Genomic DNA, 26,819 nt, shown 5'->3' on the forward strand with positions numbered 1-26,819 from the left:
AAAGACAATTTTGAGAATGGTAGGAAACATTTGTAAATCATATATCTGACAAGAGATTAACATCCAGAATACATGAACAACTCTTAAAACTCAACAAGAGCAACAAAACAACCCACTTCAAAAAACAGGTAAAGGATTTGAATAGATATTTCTCCAAAGAAAATACAGAAATGGCCAATGAGAATTGCTCAATATTGCTAATCATTGAAGAAATGCAAACTGAAACCATAATGAGATACCATTTCATACCCACTAGGATGGCTATTATCAGAGAACCAGAAATAACAAATGTTGGTGAGGATACGGAAAAATTGAAACCCTGTGCACTGCTGGTGGAAATATAAAATGCAACTATGCAAAACAGTATGGTGGTTTCTCACAAAATTAAAAATGGCATTACTGTCATGATCCAGCAATTCCACTTCTAGGTACATGCCCAAAAGAACTGAAACCAAAGTCTTGAAGAGATATCTGTACACCCATATTCCTCGCAGAATTATCCACAATAGGCAAAAAGTGGAAGTCACTCATGTGTTCATTGAAATATGAATGGATAAATGCAGTATATACACAATGGAGTATCAGTCTTTTTTTTTTTTTCTTTTTTTAAAGATTTTATTTATTTATTCATTAGACAGAGAGAGAGAGAGAGAGAGAGAGAGAGAGGCAGAGACACAGGCAGAGGGAGAAGCAGGCTCCATGCAGGGAGCCCGATGTGGGACTCGATCCCGGGTCTCCAGGGTCACGCCCTGGGCCAAAGGCAGGTGCTCAACCCCAGAGCCACCTGGGCTGCCTGGAATATCAGTCTTAAAAGGAAGACTGACACATGCTGTAACATGGATGAACCTTGAAGACCTCCTGATTTCAAAAACTTGCGAAGGGACAGTAATCAAGACAAATATATCAACAGAACAGACAAATCAATGGAACAAAGTCCAAAAATATATCAGCACATATAAAGTCAAATGATTTTTGACAAACGTATTAAGGCAGTTTAATGGAGAAAGGAAAGTCTATTCAACAGTGGTGCTACAACAACTGGTTATCAATATGAAAGAATGAAAAAAAGAACTTTGATCCCTAATTCACACAAGACTAAAAATTAATGAGATAGATCATAGATCTTTTTTTAAAATAAATTTATTTTTTATTGGTGTTCAGTCTACCAACATACAGAATAACACCCAGTGCTCATCCCGTCAAGTGCCCCCCTCAGTGCCCGTCACCCATTCACCCCCACCCCCCACCCTCCTCCCCTTCCACCACCCCTAGTTCGTTTCCCAGAGTTAGCAGTCTTTACGTTCTGTCTCCCTTTCTGATATTTCCCACACATTTCTTCTCCCTTCCCTTATATTCCCTTTCACTATTAATTATATTCCCCAAATGAAAGAGAACATACAATGTTTGTCCTTCTCCGACTGACTTACTTCACTCAGCATAATACCCTCCAGTTCCATCCACGTTGAAGCAAATGGTGGGTATTTGTCGTTTCTAATGGCTGAGCAATATTCCATTGTATACATAAACCACGATAGATCATAGATCTAATGAGAAACTAAAACTGAAGCCTCATAAAGAAAACGTGGAAGAATTTCTTCATGACCTTGGGGTAAGCAACAACTTCTTAGACTGAAGATATAAGATGGTAATGTAACAGAAAAATAGTAATAAATGGAATCTTATAAAAACTAAAAACTTCTGGGACACTTGGGTGAAGCCTGCTTCTCCCTCTGCCTGTGTTTCTGCCTCTCTCTCTGTGTCTGTCATGAATAAATAAATAAAATCTTAAAAAAAAACTTATAGTTGAAAAATTATAATTGAAAAATTTTTTTCAATTTTTTAAACTTTTGCTTTAAGAAAAATACCATTTAATAAAATGAAAAGTTAAACCATAGACTAGGAGCAAAGACTCAGAACTGTATCGGACCCCGGGATCACTCCCGGAGCCAAAGGCAGACGCTCAGCTGCTGAGCCATCGAGACGTCCCACTAGGAAAATATTTTTAAAGGCATCTCAGCAGTATTAACTTTTCCCAGAATAAAGTATGGAAAACTTACCAACAATATCAAGTTGAGTTTCTTCATCTTCTTCTCTTTTTCTCTTCTTCTCTTTGCTCTTTTTCTTCTTACTGTAGGAGAGAATTTATATAGATAAGTTTAGAAATATTGATTTGATGTTAAACATCTAAGATGGAATCTTACAAGCCTCTTTTAAGCTGTACACAGATTTATGAATTATTGATTCACACTTATCTACACCGATATGTTCTCTTCCTTCTAATACTGAGCAGTCAGTTCTGATCCTGTATGTATTGTATTATAGTTAAGAGAACAGGCTCTGGAGGACTGCCTTTTTAATCTTGTTATTTCTTAGCTCTGCGACTTTTGGAACATTTCTTAATCACTGTCAGCTTCTCATCTATAACATGAGGATAATAATTTATGCTCTTAAGGTTACTGCGAGGATTAAGGGTGAATGTGAATCTTCCTATGTTGCTGGTGAAAATGAAAAGTGGTACAGCTGCTTTAGGAAATAGTTTGGGGTTCTTCAAAAAGTTAAACAGAGTTATCATATGACCTAACCTATGTACTGCTAGGTATATACCCAAGAGAAATGAGAACACACATCCACACAAAAATTTTCTAAGAAATTCGTAACAGCATGATTCCTAATAGCCAAAAAGTGGAAATACCCCAGATGTCCTTCAACGGGTGAAAGGATAAACAAAATGTGTTATATCCATACAATGGAATATTATTCAGCCATAAAAATAAGGATACTGATACATGCTAGACATGGATGAAGCCAGATACAAGAGACCGCATATTGCATGACTCCATTTATAGGAAATATTCAGAACAGGCAAACTGATAACAGAGAGAAAGTATATTAGTGGTTGCGGGCATGAGGGAAGAGTGGACTGGAGAGGGACTACTAAGGATTATGGGGTTTCCTTCCCAGACCATGAAAATGTTGGACAACATGACAGTGGGGAACTTTGTGGACTAAACACTAAAACCCACAGAACTGTGCTTTATAGGGTGAATTTTATATGTATCATATCTCAGTAATAAAAAAAAAGAAAAAAAAAAAAAAAACAACACCCGGGGTGTTTCCAAATAAGTCGTATTCAAAGTGCTTAGAGTTGTTCTAGGCAGGCAGAAAGTGCTATCTACGTGCGTTAATGAAGATTGATAGTTGTGATGAGCATGAGATGCGCTTATTTGTATTTTCATGGAAACGTAAGCTTTCAGAAGCTAACTCTCCCCTCTCTCCTGTAAAGCCAGGCAGGACAAGCTTCAGATTAACATCTGTAATGAATGATCAACCGTGAGCAAATCTACCAGAGAGAAGAGAGGTGGAGATCTGGGCGGGCAGATACTTTTTCCTAAAAAGTCCAACGACCGTAAATCACCACTACGACCTTCTCCTTGCATTTGGTTCCGCTTACTGTACGCGTTAACTCATCTAATCCTCGTAGCAATTCTTTTTTTTTTTTTTTTTAAGATTTTATTTATTTATTAATGAAAGACAGAGAGAGAGGCAGAGACACAGACAGAGGGAGAAGCAGGCTCCGTGCAGGGAGCCTGACGTGGGGCCGATCCCGGGACTCCAGGGTCACCAGGGTCACGCTCCGGGCCCAAGGCGGCGCCAAGCCGCGGAGCCGCCGGGCTGCCCCCTAGCATCAGTTCTCCTACCGCTAATCTTCCCTAATGAATGAGTAAATAGAAGCTCCAGGATATTAACGGACCTGCCACAAACTGCTAAACTAGTAACTGCGGAGAACGCGGACTTGAGCTTATTCTATACCTGTCAAAACGCACATCTGCATATCGTATTAAAAAAATTAAGGATTTGCTCTTTTTGGGCGGGGGGAGGGAGGGATGATTAATTAAGGGTTTTTTTTGTGGGGGGGGGAATGAAGGATTTTTTTTGAGGGGAGACGTTTAAGGAGTACTGGGCGGGGGGGCGGGCGTGAAGTAACGAGCCCTAACAGGAGACGTCGCTGTCACGACCTGCAGCACGAGACTAAGGCGGACGCGCCGAGCAGCGGTCTGGGGGGCTCCTGACCCGGGGCCGGGCCTGCAGCTGCGGCTCGCGGTGGCGCCCTCAGGTCTCCTCCGTCAGGCCGGCCCCGCACGAGCGCCCGGAGCTGCCCGGCAGCCACAGAGCCCGCGGCCGGAAGCAGGCCCGAGGGCGGGGCGCCGGAGTTCCCGGCTCCCTCACACCCCGAGTTCCGCGAGACTCGACTCTCCTCCCCACGGGGGGGGCGGGGGGGGCGGGGGCGCCGTCGGAAGAGACCCAGAGTCTCCCGCGCCAGCTCTGGCCTTACCTCTTGGCCTTGGTTCCCTTGAGCACGAGTTTGGTGGACTTCACGTACGAGTATTCGGCCATGGTTGGGGGGACGCCCTGTCCGCCGAGGGGAGAGCTGGCTAGCGGCAAGAGACCTCCACTGGAGGAGGGACTGGCGAGGGAAGCCCTCCCCGCGCAGAACCGCAGGGACCCCCTGAGCGCGCAGGCGACGGCGCCTCCGAGCCCCGGGCGTTATTTTTCACCCGCCTCTTGGCGCCTACTTCCTGTTTACAGTCTGGGGCTACGGCGACGGCAGAGGGCCGAATTACCTCAGGGTTCATTTGCTTTGGAGAAGCGCGGGTTCGCGTTTCCGCAAAAGAGAAAAAACGGGGGGGGGGGGGGGGGGGGGATGGGGAGGGGAACGGACGCGCCCCCTGGCGGCCGCCGAGGGCCTGACAGCTGTGGGGGCGCGCTAGAGGTGTCCTGCTCCGTGTCCCGGGAAGGCGACCGGGTGATGAGCCCCGTGATGGGGCTCCCGGAGCGCCCCCCCGCTTTCCTGGGCGTGAGCTGGGCCTCCGAGGGCTTGCGAGCCCTTCCAACCCCATCAATTCCTATTGTGTTATCTAGGGAGACTGGAGTGGTGGGCAGGAAACGACTGGGGAGTCCAGGAAAAGATAATTAAGTGCATAAGTTTGGGGGCAGACGGCACGAGCGCGGTCGGAATCGGGTGCAGGTGCGGCGGAGGCCGAGGCGCACACTCACGACCCGAGAGGTCTGTCCGCCTAGCAGGGGCCTCGGGGGGCGCTCCAGCCCCCGCGACCGTGTCTCCGGCCTGCTCCGGGATCTTCCGACAGTTTCTTAAAAAAAAAAAAAAAGAAAGAAAATGTTTCAAAAAACATTTTATTTTTATTTGAGAGGGAGGGAGAGAGAGAGAACGACAGCAGGGGGAGGGGCGGAGCTCCGTGTAGGGCTCCCTCCTGGGGCTCCATCCCGGGGCTCCACCAGGGACTCTCTTCTGGGACTCTGTGATCATGACCTGAGCCGAAGGCTGACCCTTCACCAACTCAGCCACCCAGGTGCCTCTCTTACAACAGTTTGATAGTTCACTTCCCTGATTGCCTTTTCTCCCACTTCCAAACCACCTCTGATAATGCTGCCTGAATGATCATTCTAGAGAACTCGCTGATTATTCCCCAATCTAAAAATCTATTAAAGGCAACCTATTACTTTCAGGAGAGAAACTCCCGGCATCGCTTAGTAAACTATTGACAGTCTGGCCTCTTTTCCCACCACCTAACCTTTGCTACCGTAGTCCCACCAAATGGTTGGAAATGTCTGAATGCTCTCTGTTTGCTTCTGCTCCCTGGAATCCTGCCCTTTCTTCTTTCCCATGCTCTTCACTTGGCCCCAGGGTTTCCAATGTTTAAGACAATATTAATTAGTGGAACCTCACTAAAATAGGGAAAGGAGGAGAAAAGAGAAAGTTAGGAGGTGAAGCCTTACCACTCAACATCAATTATGGTTAATTACAGAAAGAATTATCAATGAAGAGCCCAACAGAAGAATCAGCAGCAGGAAAGAATCATCAATCACAGGCTCCTGCAAGGGAAAGATGTATTTCGTATCTCTGACAACATCTCCACTACCCCTGCAACTCAGCCCTTTGGAAACCATCATGACCTGGACTTCTGCTATTTTTTCCCCCCCAATGGACTTTTGTTTGGAAAAAACCCTCCCAGCTTCATTCTTCTTCTGCACAAAATAATGTTCCTCTTTGTTTGTTGCATGTCCAGAATTGGAATTCTGTTATTCCTGAAAAAAACCATTTTTTTGCTAGTAAAATAACTGATAGTTTTATTTTTCAGGTTAAAACTCCAAAAAACTGTCTTTAAATTCCCTCCTGCACTCCCCAAGCATCCTGCATTTCTCATTCTGTAGTTAATTGTGTGCTTTTTCAGGGCAGGAACATAAGTAGCTTATTCGTCTTTGTTTCACCTATATACCTTGTGCAGTACCTGCTTCAGAGTAGACCCCGCATAAATGTCTGTTAACATGTTAGGATTGTAAAGCCTGAAGTTCAGCTGTGGGTTAATGAAGAGAGTGGAACATTTAGGAGTGTGACTAGATAGGAGGGGTTGTGGTAGAAAAACAGGAGGAGGAAAATCAGAGGGGTGAGGAATAATATATTATCATGGAGGCCACTGGAGGCCCATTCCTTATTTATTTACCAACCGTCTCTGCAAAAACACCATGTGCTTGATGATAACATGTTGGCACCAGTATGGACAAAGGCAAGGAGCTAGGTGAGTGCTGCGTTGTGAAAAGAGAAGTGAATAGCCCAGTTGGTTGGAGACAGGGCATGTAGATTACAGTGGTGGGATCCAGGATTGAGAAGGCAAAGTTGGGTCATTTTGTACCTGAAAAATTTGCATAATCAGGAAGCAATTGTGAGGGTACTTTGCAGGGGGGTCAGATGAACAGAGTGGTACTCCAGGATGGTTACTCTGCAGCACTTGGCAATGCGATATAAGCCATGAGCTTTGGCTATTTTTTTTTTTTTTTGGTAATACGAGTAACTGACAAAAGATAGTTATTTCAAATAAACACATTGCCAACCACAAGACTAGACAAAGAGCCAGCCCCACTGCCCCCTAGGCTCCTTTGTGAACTTGGTTGATTTCAATAAGTGACCATTTGGGCCACTTGCCTTTTCTCTTCCTGAGCTTTAAATTCCACACTCTTATATTTTAAATTTTCTAATAAAGAGTGAGCCTATAAAACCCTAGCCCCCCACACTTGGCTCTGATAAAAGCAGAAAACCTGCCTGTGCATACTTGTATGCTCGCCATCCTCCTTCCCCCTGCCCTGTGTGACCTCGCTATGTGGTTCCAGGTGTGCTGTGTGATTTCCAGGTCTTATAAATAATAAATCTCTATTGTTTCAAAGTTTCCCATTGTTCTTGAAGGGCATCTTGAAATCATAATAAGAAGCACATTAGCGGGTCCAAACACAAGAGTGGTATATTGATATTAGCATATTGATATGCTAAGACTGGCACAAAACAGTGTGATCAGTGGTGTGATACCAAAACCCTTTTACTCGAGCCATGACTCTTTTTTTTTTTTAAATTTTTTTTTATTTTTTATTTATGATAGGCACACAGTGAGAGAGAGAGAGAGAGAGGCAGAGACACAGGCAGAGGGAGAAGCAGGCTCCATGCAGGGAACCCGAGGGGGGACTTGATCTCGGGTCCCCAGGATCAGGCCCTGGACCGAAGGCGGTGCTAAACCGCTGAGCCACCCGGGCTGCCCTCGCTTTCTTAGTAAAGAGAAATTTTACCCCCTTACAAACACAGTATGACACAATCCCTTGTACATTTTCATTAGCTTAGTCTAGACCCCCAGGTGACTCAGGGGCTGAGCTGAGCATCCACCTTCGGCCCAGGGCCTGATCCTGGGATCCGGGATCGAGTCCCCCATCAGGCTTCCTGCATGGAGCCTGCTTCTCCCTCGGCCTATGTCTCTGCCTCTCTCACTCTCTGTCACTCTCATGAATAAAGAGATAAAAATCTTTAAATAAAAAACAACAACAGAAAATAATTCGCTTAGGCCTTTGCTGGAAGGTGCTGCTTGTTGCCCAACTTAGGTTCCATGGAGTCCGTGAGGCACGATCACCCTTACATTCGAGGCTTGCCGTTTCTTTGTGTCACCAAAGTGCTCCTTCTTCTTTATCCCTCTCTCTGCTTTTCGGTTTGATGAATTATTTTTTCATGATTCTATTTTAATTACTCCATTTTTCTCCATTCGAGACTCAGCTGTCTTTCTTTTTTTATTTAATGATCTTCAGTGATGTTGCTTCTCCTCTGCTAACTTCCTAGTTCTGCATCTGTGTCTACATTTATATCCGTGTCTCTGTTTCTCTGTCAGTGTACGTGGACACACAACGTGCTTTCAGTTCAGTTGGGGGTCAAGCCGGAGAGTCAGTGCCTCCTGTCTACTTTCAGTTCTGTGGCTGACAGCAGGTTCCCTAGAGCCCAGGTCAGGGCGACCCACTGGGTGCACCGCTGTCCACAGCTCACCCAGTGGGAAGGAGGGAAGGGCCCATAACACACGACAGGCAGGGGTTCAGGATAAGGACGGCCTCACACCTTCTAGGCCGAGACTCTGACACCTTCTGTAGGGTTTGCCTTGGATTCAGGAGCCTAGGATCGTGGGGAGCTATTGCCCATGCCTCCCCCGGTGGGACTGTCATCTTCTGGGCCTCCAGTATGAGAGAACTGGTGCCCACGTGTGTGCACATGGACCTCGTGGGCCTGGGCGCATGTACACACCAAGGAAGAACATGTGGTTGGAGGTATTTCCCGCATGTGACACCCGCCTCCAATGTCATAGATATGATGCCACAGTGGCCTGGGGACGTCTGGAGGAAGCACCCGCTAGGATAATCCCTGTCCCACGGGCAAGATGCAGACCATCCCCGACGGGCACAACGGCTTCTCTGGGGTCAAAACCGGGGAAGAATGGAAAGTTGTGTCTGAACGCAGGCGTGTGTCCAGGCTGGGGCCCTGGCTGCACACAGTCCTTCCCTGGGGCCTGTGGACAGGGGTGCGGGTGTGTCACTGTGTGCACAGGCCATCGCCTGCAGGGACGGGGGAGCCGTCGGCAGCCCCGAGCGCCGCCCCTGCAGCTTCCTCCAGGAGTGGGTCAGGGAGGGGGTCCCAGGAAGTGAGGTCACTCCCGTGACACAGAGCCCAACAGAACTTGGAACCCCCGTGACCAGGCAACCGCATCTAGTGCAGCCCCACCTCAGGCTCACTTGGCTGGAGACATCCGCTCCTGGAAGATGTTCTCCTGCTGCCGGCCCACCTCTGGGGGCTCTGGCTCCCAGGAACCCCAGGGGTGCCGCTTGTTCCAATGCTGTAGGCTTTGGCTCCAGCATAAAAACCAACGCCTCAGGGCGTTTATCAGGAGGCGCCGTCAGGTAAGCCAGAGCAGGCCAGGCCAGGCCCCCTGTGCCAGCCATCCTGGGTGGCCCCATCCCCTCCTCTTCAGCTTCCGGGAAACAGGGATGTGTGGGCAGGTGCATCCAGGCTGGGGGACATTGCAGGGCGGCAGGTTCCCCGGTGATCCCTTCAGGGTCACCCTGAGGTCAAGGTGGGCAGGGTGCAAACAGGGCTCCTGAGGTCCTCTTACCCGCCGAGTAAGAGTCCCCCCGAGGCCCTGCAGCCGATCCCTTTGCTCTCCTTGGGGGAGGGGGGTGCCGCCTGCGCTGTGGTGTGTCTGGATGGGGGCCGCTGGGGGTGCGGCCCAGCCGAGGCGGCCGGACCGGGCGCTGAGGCCTCCTGCCTGGCTGCCGGGCACTGTCTCCACAGAGCTCCACCCGGGACAGGGGGCGCGAGCGGGAGGAAGGGGTGCTCTGCCCCACCGCCTCGAGGAACTGGGAAGTGCCCTGCGCAGCTAACAGAGGCCAGCGCGGGCTCAAATGAGTGCAGGGGCCGGGGCACCCCCGACACCCGGGTCCCCGATGCGGCACGAAGGGCCCCGGGTCCCAGAAGCCAGCCTGCTACTCCCCTGGGCTCCCCCCTACACTCCTGCTCCCACATGAGTCTGCATTCCCCTGCTCCCCACACTTGCCCCAGGGCCCTGCCCCTGCCTGGGCCAGATGCAGAGTCCCTGTGCACAGAGGTGTAGGAATACCAGAGCAGAGCCTTCAGGGGCGGCCTGGTCGCCCAGGGGTTTAGCGCCTGCCTTCCGCCCAGGCCCTGACCCCGCAGGCCCGGGATCGAGTCCCGCCTCGGGCTCTCTGCACCAGGGCTGCTTCTCCCTCTGTCTGTGTGTCTGTCTCTCTCGGTCTCTGTCTCTCTGTGTCTCTTGAGGTCCTTGTACTGATCCAAACTTTTTTGAACATTTATCCTCTAAGATTGTTTCTTTATCGGATAGTTTGTCTTGTTTGTGTAAGAGACAGGCAGAGAGCAGGGAGGGGAGAGGGAGACCCAGGCTCCTGAAGCAGACTGGGCCCCAAGCGCAGGGCCTGCCAGGGCGGGATCCCAGGGTGCTGAGGCCACGACCCGAGCCACAGCCCAGAGTCAGAGGCTAAGTGACTGAGCCACAGGCATCAAGGCCCGGGTTCCTGCCGTGGGCACTCCTGCCCCCCACGGCCCCCGAGAGCTCGGGCTGCGGGCTGCGCTCCCACCCCAGGCCTCCCGGCGGCTCCATGCACGTCCCCTCTGTCCCAACTCAGGGTGCAAGGGCCTCGGCCGGGAAGGCGCCTCCCATCTGCCCGACGAAGCCCAGCCGGACGGAGCTGCTGGAGCAGGAATTCCAACAACTGCTGCCCGCCTTGCTGCGCAGGGATGTCATCTCCGTTTTCATCTTTTTAGACAACTGTCATGGATTTGCCACCACCGACGAGGTGCTGGATCTGCTGTTTACGAAGTGAGCACCTGCGCCTCCGCAGCCCAGGGGTGGGCCACCTGCTGGTGGGGAGGCTGGGAATGGTTCTGAGCTGCCCGGCCTCGGGCCGCTCCCCCGCCTGGAGCAGAGTCACCCAGGGCACAGTGGGGTCCCGGAGGGCAGCCCCGGGTCCCGGCCTGTGGCGGGTCGGCCAGAGGGGCTGTGCCTGTGCTCCGCAGCCGTCCTCCTCCCCCGTGACGGGGCCTGTGCCTCCTCCCCACCGTCACCGGGGTCCTGAGCTGGCCTCTTTTCCCATTGAAAGGGAGGTTGGAGAGTCCATCGGGGGGCTGTGTCCTGGGGCAACCACACAGGGGGACCCCGGGGTCCCCGGGCGCCCAGGCCCACTCAGATATCGGCCGTGGGCCTGGCCGGAGCCTTTCATGCTCAAGCATTCAGGAGGCCCCGGCAGGTGCGGGCGCTCCTCCGGGGGCTGCCCGTGGCCCCCCGCACAGAGCTGACGGCCCCCGGGGCTCCGGCCTAGTCGGGGGTCAGAGGTGACAGCCCCCACGGTGAGAGGTCGCGGCCACAGGATGATTCGTGGGATGCCCCCGCCCTCCCCTAGATATGGGTGCATCGCAGCTGCGTGTGGTGGCGACGACGCGGTCCTGCAGCGCTGGAAACTGTGAGTGACTCCGGCCCCTGCCCGAGGGCCTTCCCTCTCCAGGAGGGCAGCGAGGGGGCTGTGGGCCGGGGGTGCTGGACCCTCACCCCACACATCTGCAATTCCCGTGACGGGGTAAAGGTCTAAGGGCCCTTCAGGAATGGAGGAAAGGAGAGCCGTGAATAGGGTGTGGGCTTGGTGGGAGAGCACTGGGACCCCTAAGGGAGACTTTCTCCATGCCCGCCCCTCCCAGCCCTCTGTCTGCCCCACACCTGGGACCCAGAGCAGAGGGGGTGGGGAGCATCGCACTCCCCAATCTGGTGGCACCTGGACCCAGTGCACAGCAGGTTGCCACGAGGGCCATTGAGGGCTCACAGACCCGGTGGCCCTGGCCCCGTGGGAGACGGCAGATTAGAGTCAGTGGAAGGACACCCCCCGGGGCCCCTCATGAGGGAGGCAGCGCAGAGCCACAGGGAGGGAAAGTGGAGGTCCCGGGTGGCTCCTGGCAAGGCCTGGCAGGACACAGAGCCCGAGCCCTCCTGGCTTGGACCTTCCCAGAGCGACAGTGTGTGCAGTGAGGGCAATGACAGGCCAGACGCCCCCCGTCCCCGGACGCCTGCCGGTGGATTCAAGGGGCAAGTGGGCAGGGAGCCAGGCTGAGGAGGGAGCCCCGCTTCCCAGCAAAGACCGTGATGGTCACACCGCTGGGCGTGGGCTCCCCCGCACAGAGGCTTCGTGCCAGCCCCTCCTCGGGGAGCAGGCCTGTGGCAGGCAGGACCGCCAGGTGGCAGGTGGACGAGGAGCAGGACTGGCCTCTGACAGCCCCGCACGGGAGGCCGAGGCCCCGGGTCCTGCAGGGCTTCCCCGGGACACCTCGGTGTGAGGGAGCCCTGTCTTCTGACCCCTGTGCCCACCTGTCCCTCCCCAGGGCCATCTGCTGCATCCTGGAGATATGGATGGACTATTATCAGGAGGACTTTTGTCGGCTCCCCCAATCTGCCTCCCTGAAGAAGATTCTGGAATTCATAAGGCAGCGCATGCCAGGCACAGACGTGGAGCTCCGTGCCCGGCGTTACCTGCAACAACTCAGACGCCTCCATGCAGCGGAGCCAGAGGCTGGGGGTGAGGAGGCCTGGGGGTGGCCGAGCTGGGGACAGGGTGGGCCCCACGGATCCAGCGTCCGTGCAGCTGGGCCGGGAGCAGGGGTTCGGCTCACACCCCATCCCCACGAGCTGCAGGCTGTGGACACCTCCCAGGGCTCTTTGAGCGGTTGGAAGAGTGTCCTTGATTTGGGAGGGACGTGGAAAGTCCGTCCTGGTGGTGATACCTTGTCTTCTTGGAGCTACAGCTTCGGCCCGAGCAAAAGACCCTGAAGCACTTCCGGAGCCCGCCCCAGCCCCAACTGTGGGGCCTGCTGCCTCGGATGGGCCTGAAGTGCTCGAGGCCGCCCTGGCTGCTGGGGCTGAGGGCTTGGCCCCAGCTGAGGTGCCAGCTGGGGAGGCGAAGCCCCTGCAGATAGTGGTCACTGCTCTAGATCACGGCTGCGCCCTGGACGAGCCACGTGCACCTGCGGCCACCCCGGAGGAGGAGCAGGCCCTGGCACCTGCAATCGGGGTCCCCAGAGTGCCAGAGCCGCCAATTGCCTCCGGGACAACTGGCTTCAACCTCTGCGCAGCCCCCTGACCACCTCGGGAGCCCGCCCCAGCTCCCACCGCGGGGCTCGTCATGCCTGCAGCCCAACGGAGGCTTGCCCTTCCCGTGTCATTTCACTGTTTCTATATTTTGAGTTTTTCTTTAACCTGTAAAATGGCTTATGAGTTTTATTGTAATAAAGTATAAGTTAACTTCAAACAAAATTCACTCTGATGCTTTTAAATTATACATCGTGGACCTACACTTTAGGTCCATTCACAGTGTCACAGGTCCCAGAGCCCAGGGCGCCGGGGGACACAGCCCAGGATCGGGTGCTCCCCCAGGTCAGGCAGAGGCCGGGAGGACACAGGACAGCCAGGTGGCTCCTGCCCCCGGGCGGCCCGAGCTGTACAGATCGGCGGGCCCGCCCCTGGAGCATCCAGGCCCCTGCACACTGGGAGCTGCAGTAGTCACTGCGGGAGCTGACTCCAGAGCTGCACAGCTGGCCGCCCCCACTGTTGTTGTCCCTCCTGGTGTCACCCTGTACCTGGGACTGAGCAGGGGCCTCACAGATAAACAACTCCCACTGAGCCATACACCTGGCAGGGGCCTGGGCAGCTCCCCAGGTGCACACACCCGACAATCAGCACAGCAGGCCCCTCCCTCAGAAGACCAGCTAGAAGGTCAGGGGAAAAGCAAGGTATTGACCAAGCAGCACTGGAAAGTTCCAGGGGAAGCCGAGGGATTTACAGTATATAGAATCAGAGGATACTCCCCCTTGTTTTTTTCTTTTCTGTTTGTTTCTGTTGTTTCCCCACCCCCACCCCCTTTTTAATTCTTTTTTATTTCTTCTTTTCTTTTTTTCTCTCTCTCTCTCTTTCTCGTTATTCCAGTACAACTTGTTTTTGGCCACTCCGCACTGAGTAAAATGGCTAGAAGGAAAAACTCACCTCCAAAGAAAGAAATCAGAAACAGTCCTCTCTCCCACAGAGTTACAACATTTGGATTACAATTCAATGTCAGAAAGCCAATTCAGAAGCACAGTTATAAAGCTACTGGTGGCTCTAGAAAAAAGCATAAAGGACTCAAGAGACTTCATGACTGTAGGATTTAGATCTAATCAGCCCGAAATTAAAAATCAGTTAAATGAGATGCAATCCAAACTGGAGGTCCTAACGACCAGGGTTAACGAGGGAGAAGAACGAGTGAGTGACACAGAAGACAAGTTGATGGCAAGGGCGGAAACTGAGGGAAGAAAAGAAAGACAATTAAGAGACCATGAGGATAGGTTAAGGGAAATAAATGACAGCCTCAGAAGGAAAAATCTACGTTTAATTGGGGTTCCCGAGGGCGCCAAAAGGGACAGAGGTCCAGATTATGTATTTGAACAAATCATAGCTGAAAACTTTCCTAACTTGGGAAGGGAAACAGGCATTTAGATCCAGGAGCTAGAGAGATCACCCCCACCCCCCTTAAATCCATAAAAACCGCTCAACATTTAACATTTAATACTGGAACTTGCAAATTCCAAAGATAAAGAGAAGATCCTTAATGCAGCAAGAGACAAGAAATCACTAACTTTTATGGGGAGAAGCTTTAGGACAACAGCAGACCTCTCCACAGAGACCTGGGAGGTGAGAAAGGGCCGGCAGGATACAGTCAGGGTCCTAAATGAGAGGAACCTGCAGCCAAGAATACTTTATCCAGCAAGGCTCTCATTCAGAATAGAAGGAGAGATAAAGAGCTTCCAAGAGAGGCAGAAACTGACAGGATATGTGACCACCAAGCCGGCTCTGCCAGAAATATTAAGGGGGGACCCTGTAAAAGAAAGGGGAAGTCCAAGGAAACAATCCACAAAAACAGGGACTGAATAGGTATCATGATGACACTAAATCCATATCTGTCAATAGTAACTCTGAACGTGAATGGGCTTAATGACCCCATCAAAAGGACGCAGGGTTTCAGACTGGATAAAAAAAGGCAAGACCCATCCATTTGCTGTCTCCAAGAGACTCATTTTAGACATCAGGACACCTACAGCCTGAAAATAAAAGGTTGGAGAACTGTGTACCATTCAAATAGTCCTCACTAAATGCAGGGGTAGCCATCCTTATATCAGATAAATTAAAGTTTGTCCCAAAGACTGTAGTGAGAGGTGAAGAGGGACACTATATCATACTTAAAGGATCTATCCAACAAGAGGACCTAACAATCACGAATATTTATGGCCCGGATGCGTGAGCCGCCAAGTATATCAATCGATTAATAACCAAAGTTAAGACATACTTAGATAATAATACACTTATACTTGGTGACTTCAATGGAGCGCTTTCTGCAATCCACAGGTCTTTTAAGCACAACATCTCCAAAGAAACAGGAGCTTTAAATGATACACTGGACCAGATGGATTTCACAGATATTTATAGAACTTTACATGCAAACGCAACTGAATACACATTCTTCTCAAGTGCACGTGGGGCTTTCTCCAGAAGAGACCACAAACTGGGTCACACATCAGGTCTTAATTGATACCAAAAGATTGGGATCGACCCTGTGTATTTTCAGACCATAATGCTTTGAAACTAGAACTAAATCACAAGAAGAAGTTTGGAAGGATTTCAAATACGTGGAGGTTAAGGACCATCCTGCTACAAGGTGAAAGGGTCAACCACGAAATTAGAGAAGAATTAAAAAGATTCATGGAAACTAATGAGAATGAAGACACCACCATTCAAAATCTTTGGGATACAGCAAAAGCAGTCCTGAGGGGGAAATACATCGCAATACAAGCATCCATCCAAAAACTGGAAAAAACTCAAATAGAAAAGCTAACCTTCCACCTAAGGGAGCTGGTGAAAGACAGCAAATAGATCCAACACCCAGCAGAAGAAGAGGGTTAAAAAAGACTCGAGCAGAACTCAATGAAATAGAGACCAGAAGAACTGTGGAAAAGATCAACAAAACCAGGAGTTGGTTCTTTGAAACAATTAAGAAGGTAGATAAACCATTAGCCAGCCTTATTTAAAAGAAGACAGAAAACACTCAAACTAATAAAATCATGATGAGAAAGGAGAGATCACTACTAACACCAAAGAAAGGACCTAGAGTGTATTCTATATGTTAAGCAAAGTCAGTCATTCAGAGAAAATACCAGATGATTTCACTCATACGTGGAATTAAAACAACAACAACAAGAAAACAACAACAACAACAACAACAACAAACGAATATGGGGAAGGAAGGAAAAGAGTGGGAGGTATACTATAAGAGATTCTTTAGTACAGAGAACAACAGGCTTGCTGGAGGGAAGGAGGGCATGGGATTGGCGTGGTGATTGGCAGTGAGGAGGGCACTTGTGATGAGCACTGGGTGTTATAGGTAAGTGATGAATCACTAAACACTAGTCTTGAACCAATATTACAGTATATGTTAACTAACTAGAATTTAAGTAAAAACTTGAAAAAAATAAGGAAAGAAGACTCATGGAATGGTAAAGCTTGCAGGGACCATGGTAGTCCAGTAGCAAGCACCTTGTGCATTAAAAGATGAGGAGGGGGCGCCTGGATGGCACAGTCAGTTATGTGACCAACTGTTGGTTTCAGCTTGGATCCTGATCTCGGGGTCATGAGGTCGAGTCCCACATCGGGCTCCGTGCTCAATCTGGAGCGTGTTCTCCCTCTCTCTCTAACTCCCACTTGTGCTCTCTCTCCCTCTCTCTGATTTATATATAATATAAATCTTAAAAAAAAAATAAGATGAGAGAAATAAATCACATTTTCAGACACAGTGCAGACCCTGGAGCTACAAAGCCTCACCTATACCACATGCACTACCCTGCTTGCCTCATCTTTCCTCAGTCTCCCTTTTGTGCTCTCTCTTCCTCCTTTTTCTTTCCTAGACACCATATGCTTAGTGAGGCCAGCAGGACCAAGAGCTAAAAATGTCCTGGGTGTGGCCCTTCATAAAGGCTTTCATCAAAGGCACTTACCTTGAAGTGGAAGCCATGATGAGCCAGAAACAGAGATTTGTCTATATGTGCAGAGTCAAAGAACCTGTAAGACAGCAAAAGTCGATTTTTTAAAATTGTATGCTGGGCCGCCCGGGTGGCTCAGTGGTTTGGTGACTGCCTTCGGCCCAGGGTGTGATCCTGGAGACCCAGGATCGAGTCCCACGTCAGGCTTCTGCGTGGAGCCTGCTTCTCCCTCTGCCTGTGTCTGTGCCTCTCTCTCCCTCTGTGTCTTTCTCATGAATAAATAAAGAAAATCTTTAAAAAATAAAAAAATAAAATTAAATATGTATTCTTTCATTGTAAAGGACCTTAACTATCAATTTCACTTTAAAAAAAATTGCATGCTAATTAGCAAGGAATAGGACCTTCTCCACCATTTAAGTGAAAAAAAAAAAAAAAAAAAAAACCAAGAATACCAAAACACATTTTTAGCCTAAAGTTCACTAGCAGTAAGCAGAGGATGGATTGAATACACACAGCAGAGGGGGTCTAGTCAACTGGCCAATCAGAGGGAAAAAACAACGAGCCCTCCACGTCCTGCTGAAACATATTATAGGTCAAAGGTTTTCACCGTCAAAACTACTGGCATGTGGGCCGGATGAGCCTTTGTTGGGGGGCTGTCCTGTGAATTACGGGATTTTAACAGCTTTCCGGAACTCCACCCACTAGGTGCCAGTAAAACACGGATCCCCTACCTGTGAAATCAAACATGTTTCCAGATATTGCCATACGTCCCATGGCGGACAAAATTGCACCTGGTTGACAACTATTATTCTATCTATATCAAGACTCCAATAGATCGTACCGTAAAAAGGAAATACTGTCTACTAGTGCTGCCCAATATGGTATGTGGTTATTACATATCTGATATATATGGCGAGTGTGATTGAGAAAGTGAATTTTCTCAATTATATAAAATTTTATATAATTTTAATTAATTTTAATGTAAATTGTCACATGTGCCTGGCCAGTGACCACCACATTAGTGAAGTCTCAGATGTATAAAGAGCCAATTATGAAACAACGTTCTCTTAACAACCAACAGGTCAAAGAAGAAAAACTTTTTCCTAGAATAACTTAAGGGGGAAATTAAAAAGCATCTTGAGGCCATCTGGGTGGCTCAGTTGGTTAAGCCTTCGACTCCTGATTTGGCTCAGATCATGATCTCAGTATCTTGAGATCGAGCCCTGTGCTGGGTTCTGCAGTGAGTGTGGCGCCTGCTTAAGATTCTCCCTCTCCTTTCCCCCTGCCCCCACCCACTCCTGGGTTCTCTTTCTTACATAAATACATAGTATCTTGAAACAAATGAAACAAGGAAACCCAATATACCAAAACATTTAGGCTGCAGCAAAAGATTTCTAGGAGAGCTTAATGCTATAAACACATACAGAAAAAAAAAAAAATATATATATATATAAATCTCTCAAGGAACTCTAGAAAGAATAGATGAATGGATAAAGAAGACGTGGTACATATGCGATGGAGTATTATTCAGTTATACAAAAGAATGAAATCTCGTCATTTGGAATGACGTACATGGAGCTAAAGAGTAATGCTAAGTGAAATAAGTGAGTCAGAGAAACACAAATACCATATGATTTCATTCCTAAGTGTAATTTAAGAAACAAAAAAAGAATGTGCAAAGGGGGGCACCTAGGTGGTTCAGATGGTAAAAGCATCTGACTTTGTATGCTGTTTATTGTTTTCACTTCACGAGACTTAATACTCTTTCATGAAAAGAACTCTTACTAAACTAGGAGTAAAAGTAAACCAACTAAACATCATAAAGACCAAATATGAAAAAAAAAATCCCAACTAATGTACAAAATAGCAAAAGACTCAAACTTTTCCTCTAAAAATAGGATCAAAATAAAGTTCTTTACTCTGGCCTTTCCATCAAATATAGTACTAGAAAACTTAGCCAGAGCAATTAGGCAAGTAAAAGAAACAAAACACATCCAAACTGGAAAGGAAGAAGAAGAATCATATTTGCATATACCATAATCTTATACGTAGAAATCGTAAGGATTAAAAAAATTAGAAGCAGTAAACAAATTCAACAAGGTTGCAGAAATGAAAACCAACACACCAAGAAGCAGTTGCATCTCTAGATGTTAACAATGAACAATTTGAAGTGGAACTCAAGAACACAACTCCATTTACCACAACACTGAAAAAGGTAAGATATTCAGGAACAAGACTAATGAAAGAAGTGAAAGAATCATACACTGAAAATGAGAAAACATATGTAAGAGTAATGTTTAAAAAAAAACCCCAAAATAGATATCTATTTTATAGATAAAATGCTTGAAAGGAAACATAAGGAAAAGATTCACAATATTAGATCTGCCAATGATTTCTTTCTTTTTGTAAACAGGCTCCATACCCAGGGTGGAGCCTAATATGGGGCCTGAACTCACAACCCTGAGATCAAGACCTGAGCTGACATTGAATCATATGCTTACTGACTGAGCCACCCAGGATCCACGGACCTGGCAGTGATTTCCTGACTACGATACCAAAGCACCAGCAAACAAGTAAACATAGACAAATGGGGTCTATAAAACTTCAAATGCACCAAAGGATACAATCTAGAGAGTGAAGAGACAACGAATAGAATGGGAAAAATATGTGCAAACCATGTATTTGACAATAAGTTAACATACAAAAAACTCCTACGAACTTCGTCACAAGGCAACAAGTAGCCCATGGAAGAAAGGACGAAGAGCCTGTACAGACATTCCTTGAAAGAAGATGTATAAATGGCCAATGAACCTATGAAATGATGCTCCACATCACTAACCATCAAAAAAGGCAAATCACAACCACGATGAGGGTCACCTCACACCCACTAGGATGACCACTGTTAAAAAATAAAATGTTGGCAAGGATATGGAGAAATCAGGACACTTGTGCATTGCTGATAGGAATGTAGCATGGTGCAACCACTATGTAAACAGTATGAGAGTTCCTCAAAAAAATTAAAACTACAACTACCATATAATCCAGCAATCCTATTTCTGGGGTACGTGTAGTCAAAAGAATTGAAAGCAGGGTCGCCAAGAGACCTCCATCCTCATAGAAGCATTCTTTATCATAGCCAAGGGCTGGGAGCAACTCAGATGTCCATCAAAGGTAAATGGATAAAGAAAATGTGGTGTATACTGATTTTTATTTATTTATGAGAGACACACGGGGAGAGAGGCAGAGACACAGGCATAAACCATAATGAGATACCATTTCATACCCACTAGGATGGCTATTATCAGAGAACCAGAAATAACAAATGTTGGTGAGGATACGGAAAAATTGAAACCCTGTGCAGTGCTGGTGGAAATATAAAATGCAACTATGCAAAACAGTATGGTGGTTTCTCACAAAATTAAAAATGGCATTACTGTCATGATCCAGCAATTCCACTTCTAGGTACATGCCCAAAAGAACTGAAACCAAAGTCTTGAAGAGATATCTGTACACCCATATTCCTCGCAGAATTATCCACAATAGGCAAAAAGTGGAAGTAACTCATGTGTTCATTGAAATATGAATGGATAAATGCAGTATATACACAATGGAGTATCAGTCTTTTTTTTTTTTCTTTTTTTAAAGATTTTATTTATTTATTCATTAGACAGAGAGAGAGAGAGAGAGAGAGAGAGAGAGAGAGGCAGAGACACAGGCAGAGGGAGAAGCAGGCTCCATGCAGGGAGCCCTATGTGGGACTCGATCCCGGGTCTCCAGGGTCACGCCCTGGGCCAAAGGCAGGTGCTCAACCCCAGAGCCACCTGGGCTGCCTGGAATATCAGTCTTAAAAGGAAGACTGACACATGCTGTAACATGGATGAACCTTGAAGACCTCCTGATTTCAAAAACTTGCGAAGGGACAGTAATCAAGACAAATATATCAACAGAACAGACAAATCAATGGAACAAAGTCCAAAAATATATCAGCACATATAAAGTCAAATGATTTTTGACAAACGTATTAAGGCAGTTTAATGGAGAAAGGAAAGTCTATTCAACAGTGGTGCTACAACAACTGGTTATCAATATGAAAGAATGAAAAAAAGAACTTTGATCCCTAATTCACACAAGACTAAAAATTAATGAGATAGATCATAGATCTTTTTTTAAAATAAATTTATTTTTTATTGGTGTTCAGTCTACCAACATACAGAATAACACCCAGTGCTCATCCCGTCAAGTGCCCCCCTCAGTGCCCGTCACCCATTCACCCCCACCCCCCACCCTCCTCCCCTTCCACCACCCCTAGTTCGTTTCCCAGAGTTAGCAGTCTTTACGTTCTGTCTCCCTTTCTGATATTTCCCACACATTTCTTCTCCCTTCCCTTATATTCCCTTTCACTATTAATTATATTCCCCAAATGAAAGAGAACATACAATGTTTGTCCTTCTCCGACTGACTTACTTCACTCAGCATAATACCCTCCAGTTCCATCCACGTTGAAGCAAATGGTGGGTATTTGTCGTTTCTAATGGCTGAGCAATATTCCATTGTATACATAAACCACGATAGATCATAGATCTAATGAGAAACTAAAACTGAAGCCTCATAAAGAAAACGTGGAAGAATTTCTTCATGACCTTGGGGTAAGCAACAACTTCTTAGACTGAAGATATAAGATGGTAATGTAACAGAAAAATAGTAATAAATGGAATCTTATAAAAACCAAAAACTTCTGGGACACTTGGGTGAAGCCTGCTTCTCCCTCTGCCTGTGTTTCTGCCTCTCTCTCTGTGTCTGTCATGAATAAATAAAATCTTAAAAAAAAACTTATAGTTGAAAAATTATAATTGAAAAATTTTTTTCAATTTTTTAAACTTTTGCTTTAAGAAAAATACCATTTAATAAAATGAAAAGTTAAACCATAGACTAGGAGCAAAGACTCAGAACTGTATCGGACCCCGGGATCACTCCCGGAGCCAAGGCAGACGCTCAGCTGCTGAGCCATCGAGACGTCCCACTAGGAAAATATTTTTAAAGGCATCTCAGCAGTATTAACTTTTCCCAGAATAAAGTATGGAAAACTTACCAACAATATCAAGTTGAGTTTCTTCATCTTCTTCTCTTTTTCTCTTCTTCTCTTTGCTCTTTTTCTTCTTACTGTAGGAGAGAATTTATATAGATAAGTTTAGAAATATTGATTTGATGTTAAACATCTAAGATGGAATCTTACAAGCCTCTTTTAAGCTGTACACAGATTTATGAATTATTGATTCACACTTATCTACACCGATATGTTCTCTTCCTTCTAATACTGAGAAGTCAGTTCTGATCCTGTATGTATTGTATTATAGTTAAGAGAACAGGCTCTGGAGGACTGCCTTTTTAATCTTGTTATTTCTTAGCTCTGCGACTTTTGGAACATTTCTTAATCACTGTCAGCTTCTCATCTATAACATGAGGATAATAATTTATGCTCTTAAGGTTACTGCGAGGATTAAGGGTGAATGTGAATCTTCCTATGTTGCTGGTGAAAATGAAAAGTGGTACAGCTGCTTTAGGAAATAGTTTGGGGTTCTTCAAAAAGTTAAACAGAGTTATCATATGACCTAACCTATGTACTGCTAGGTATATACCCAAGAGAAATGAGAACACACATCCACACAAAAATTTTCTAAGAAATTCGTAACAGCATGATTCCTAATAGCCAAAAAGTGGAAATACCCCAGATGTCCTTCAACGGGTGAAAGGATAAACAAAATGTGTTATATCCATACAATGGAATATTATTCAGCCATAAAAATAAGGATACTGATACATGCTAGACATGGATGAAGCCAGATACAAGAGACCGCATATTGCATGACTCCATTTATAGGAAATATTCAGAACAGGCAAACTGATAACAGAGAGAAAGTATATTAGTGGTTGCGGGCATGAGGGAAGAGTGGACTGGAGAGGGACTACTAAGGATTATGGGGTTTCCTTCCCAGACCATGAAAATGTTGGACAACATGACAGTGGGGAACTTTGTGGACTAAACACTAAAACCCACAGAACTGTGCTTTATAGGGTGAATTTTATATGTATCATATCTCAGTAATAAAAAAAAAGAAAAAAAAAAAAAAAACAACACCCGGGGTGTTTCCAAATAAGTCGTATTCAAAGTGCTTAGAGTTGTTCTAGGCAGGCAGAAAGTGCTATCTACGTGCGTTAATGAAGATTGATAGTTGTGATGAGCATGAGATGCGCTTATTTGTATTTTCATGGAAACGTAAGCTTTCAGAAGCTAACTCTCCCCTCTCTCCTGTAAAGCCAGGCAGGACAAGCTTCAGATTAACATCTGTAATGAATGATCAACCGTGAGCAAATCTACCAGAGAGAAGAGAGGTGGAGATCTGGGCGGGCAGATACTTTTTCCTAAAAAGTCCAACGACCGTAAATCACCACTACGACCTTCTCCTTGCATTTGGTTCCGCTTACTGTACGCGTTAACTCATCTAATCCTCGTAGCAATTCTTTTTTTTTTTTTTTTTAAGATTTTATTTATTTATTAATGAAAGACAGAGAGAGAGGCAGAGACACAGACAGAGGGAGAAGCAGGCTCCGTGCAGGGAGCCTGACGTGGGGCCGATCCCGGGACTCCAGGGTCACCAGGGTCACGCTCCGGGCCCAAGGCGGCGCCAAGCCGCGGAGCCGCCGGGCTGCCCCCTAGCATCAGTTCTCCTACCGCTAATCTTCCCTAATGAATGAGTAAATAGAAGCTCCAGGATATTAACGGACCTGCCACAAACTGCTAAACTAGTAACTGCGGAGAACGCGGACTTGAGCTTATTCTATACCTGTCAAAACGCACATCTGCATATCGTATTAAAAAAATTAAGGATTTGCTCTTTTTGGGCGGGGGGAGGGAGGGATGATTAATTAAGGGTTTTTTTTGTGGGGGGGGGAATGAAGGATTTTTTTTGAGGGGAGACGTTTAAGGAGTACTGGGCGGGGGGGCGGGCGTGAAGTAACGAGCCCTAACAGGAGACGTCGCTGTCACGACCTGCAGCACGAGACTAAGGCGGACGCGCCGAGCAGCGGTCTGGGGGGCTCCTGACCCGGGGCCGGGCCTGCAGCTGCGGCTCGCGGTGGCGCCCTCAGGTCTCCTCCGTCAGGCCGGCCCCGCACGAGCGCCCGGAGCTGCCCGGCAGCCACAGAGCCCGCGGCCGGAAGCAGGCCCGAGGGCGGGGCGCCGGAGTTCCCGGCTCCCTCACACCCCGAGTTCCGCGAGACTCGACTCTCCTCCCCACGGGGGGGGCGGGGGGGGCGGGGGCGCCGTCGGAAGAGACCCAGAGTCTCCCGCGCCAGCTCTGGCCTTACCTCTTGGCCTTGGTTCCCTTGAGCACGAGTTTGGTGGACTTCACGTACGAGTATTCGGCCATGGTTGGGGGGACGCCCTGTCCGCCGAGGGGAGAGCTGGCTAGCGGCAAAAGACCTCCACTGGAGGAGGGACTGGCGAGGGAAGCCCTCCCCGCGCAGAACCGCAGGGACCCCCTGAGCGCGCAGGCGACGGCGCCTCCGAGCCCCGGGCGTTATTTTTCACCCGCCTCTTGGCGCCTACTTCCTGTTTACAGTCTGGGGCTACGGCGACGGCAGAGGGCCGAATTACCTCAGGGTTCATTTGCTTTGGAGAAGCGCGGGTTCGCGTTTCCGCAAAAGAGAAAAAACGGGGGGGGGGGGGGGGGGGGGATGGGGAGGGGAACGGACGCGCCCCCTGGCGGCCGCCGAGGGCCTGACAGCTGTGGGGGCGCGCTAGAGGTGTCCTGCTCCGTGTCCCGGGAAGGCGACCGGGTGATGAGCCCCGTGATGGGGCTCCCGGAGCGCCCCCCCGCTTTCCTGGGCGTGAGCTGGGCCTCCGAGGGCTTGCGAGCCCTTCCAACCCCATCAATTCCTATTGTGTTATCTAGGGAGACTGGAGTGGTGGGCAGGAAACGACTGGGGAGTCCAGGAAAAGATAATTAAGTGCATAAGTTTGGGGGCAGACGGCACGAGCGCGGTCGGAATCGGGTGCAGGTGCGGCGGAGGCCGAGGCGCACACTCACGACCCGAGAGGTCTGTCCGCCTAGCAGGGGCCTCGGGGGGCGCTCCAGCCCCCGCGACCGTGTCTCCGGCCTGCTCCGGGATCTTCCGACAGTTTCTTAAAAAAAAAAAAAAAGAAAGAAAATGTTTCAAAAAACATTTTATTTTTATTTGAGAGGGAGGGAGAGAGAGAGAACGACAGCAGGGGGAGGGGCGGAGCTCCGTGTAGGGCTCCCTCCTGGGGCTCCATCCCGGGGCTCCACCAGGGACTCTCTTCTGGGACTCTGTGATCATGACCTGAGCCGAAGGCTGACCCTTCACCAACTCAGCCACCCAGGTGCCTCTCTTACAACAGTTTGATAGTTCACTTCCCTGATTGCCTTTTCTCCCACTTCCAAACCACCTCTGATAATGCTGCCTGAATGATCATTCTAGAGAACTCGCTGATTATTCCCCAATCTAAAAATCTATTAAAGGCAACCTATTACTTTCAGGAGAGAAACTCCCGGCATCGCTTAGTAAACTATTGACAGTCTGGCCTCTTTTCCCACCACCTAACCTTTGCTACCGTAGTCCCACCAAATGGTTGGAAATGTCTGAATGCTCTCTGTTTGCTTCTGCTCCCTGGAATCCTGCCCTTTCTTCTTTCCCATGCTCTTCACTTGGCCCCAGGGTTTCCAATGTTTAAGACAATATTAATTAGTGGAACCTCACTAAAATAGGGAAAGGAGGAGAAAAGAGAAAGTTAGGAGGTGAAGCCTTACCACTCAACATCAATTATGGTTAATTACAGAAAGAATTATCAATGAAGAGCCCAACAGAAGAATCAGCAGCAGGAAAGAATCATCAATCACAGGCTCCTGCAAGGGAAAGATGTATTTCGTATCTCTGACAACATCTCCACTACCCCTGCAACTCAGCCCTTTGGAAACCATCATGACCTGGACTTCTGCTATTTTTTCCCCCCCAATGGACTTTTGTTTGGAAAAAACCCTCCCAGCTTCATTCTTCTTCTGCACAAAATAATGTTCCTCTTTGTTTGTTGCATGTCCAGAATTGGAATTCTGTTATTCCTGAAAAAAACCATTTTTTTGCTAGTAAAATAACTGATAGTTTTATTTTTCAGGTTAAAACTCCAAAAAACTGTCTTTAAATTCCCTCCTGCACTCCCCAAGCATCCTGCATTTCTCATTCTGTAGTTAATTGTGTGCTTTTTCAGGGCAGGAACATAAGTAGCTTATTCGTCTTTGTTTCACCTATATACCTTGTGCAGTACCTGCTTCAGAGTAGACCCCGCATAAATGTCTGTTAACATGTTAGGATTGTAAAGCCTGAAGTTCAGCTGTGGGTTAATGAAGAGAGTGGAACATTTAGGAGTGTGACTAGATAGGAGGGGTTGTGGTAGAAAAACAGGAGGAGGAAAATCAGAGGGGTGAGGAATAATATATTATCATGGAGGCCACTGGAGGCCCATTCCTTATTTATTTACCAACCGTCTCTGCAAAAACACCATGTGCTTGATGATAACATGTTGGCACCAGTATGGACAAAGGCAAGGAGCTAGGTGAGTGCTGCGTTGTGAAAAGAGAAGTGAATAGCCCAGTTGGTTGGAGACAGGGCATGTAGATTACAGTGGTGGGATCCAGGATTGAGAAGGCAAAGTTGGGTCATTTTGTACCTGAAAAATTTGCATAATCAGGAAGCAATTGTGAGGGTACTTTGCAGGGGGGTCAGATGAACAGAGTGGTACTCCAGGATGGTTACTCTGCAGCACTTGGCAATGCGATATAAGCCATGAGCTTTG

General features: G+C 48.0%; 2 protein-coding genes across 22 annotated transcripts in view; one reads left to right on the forward strand and one right to left on the reverse strand.

The window, feature by feature from the left end:
- FRG1 (FSHD region gene 1) overlaps positions 1 to 26,819 on the reverse strand; it is a 61,145-nt gene that overhangs the window by 15,267 nt on the left and 19,059 nt on the right. For 3 of the 18 annotated variants that reach the window (XM_049095014.1, XM_049095017.1, XM_049095012.1), the window contains 2 exons: positions 16,967 to 17,030; positions 2,058 to 2,128 (listed from right to left, as the gene is read on the reverse strand). The exons of 1 other annotated variant lie outside the window; for it this stretch is intronic. In XM_049095014.1, coding sequence (XP_048950971.1) covers positions 2,058 to 2,128; positions 16,967 to 16,983 — 88 coding nt within the window. In that variant the 5' untranslated portion in view covers positions 16,984 to 17,030. Of the gene's footprint in view, positions 1 to 2,057; positions 2,129 to 4,333; positions 5,151 to 16,966; positions 17,031 to 22,040; positions 22,112 to 24,316; positions 25,134 to 25,779; positions 26,089 to 26,819 lie in introns of those variants that run through there. 14 more of the 18 variants (XM_049095011.1, XM_049095018.1, XM_049095015.1 and 11 more) reach the window with 9 other exon arrangements.
- Positions 6,105 to 26,819, forward strand: part of LOC112663878 (ral guanine nucleotide dissociation stimulator-like) — a 28,155-nt gene continuing 7,440 nt past the window's right edge. For 2 of the 4 annotated variants that reach the window (XM_025466585.3, XM_025466684.3), the window contains exons 1-4: positions 6,105 to 9,273; positions 10,534 to 10,727; positions 11,308 to 11,367; positions 12,275 to 12,468. In XM_025466585.3, the coding sequence (XP_025322370.1) occupies positions 9,136 to 9,273; positions 10,534 to 10,727; positions 11,308 to 11,367; positions 12,275 to 12,468 (586 nt within the window). In that variant the 5' untranslated portion in view covers positions 6,105 to 9,135. Of the gene's footprint in view, positions 9,274 to 10,533; positions 10,728 to 11,307; positions 11,368 to 12,274; positions 12,469 to 12,688; positions 12,722 to 26,819 lie in introns of all 4 variants that reach the window. The other 2 variants (XM_049095001.1, XM_049095002.1) reach the window with 2 other exon arrangements.

This window comes from Canis lupus, chromosome 16 (assembly GCF_003254725.2).
Source record: "Canis lupus dingo isolate Sandy chromosome 16, ASM325472v2, whole genome shotgun sequence".
Classification (NCBI taxonomy): Eukaryota; Metazoa; Chordata; class Mammalia; order Carnivora; family Canidae; genus Canis; species Canis lupus.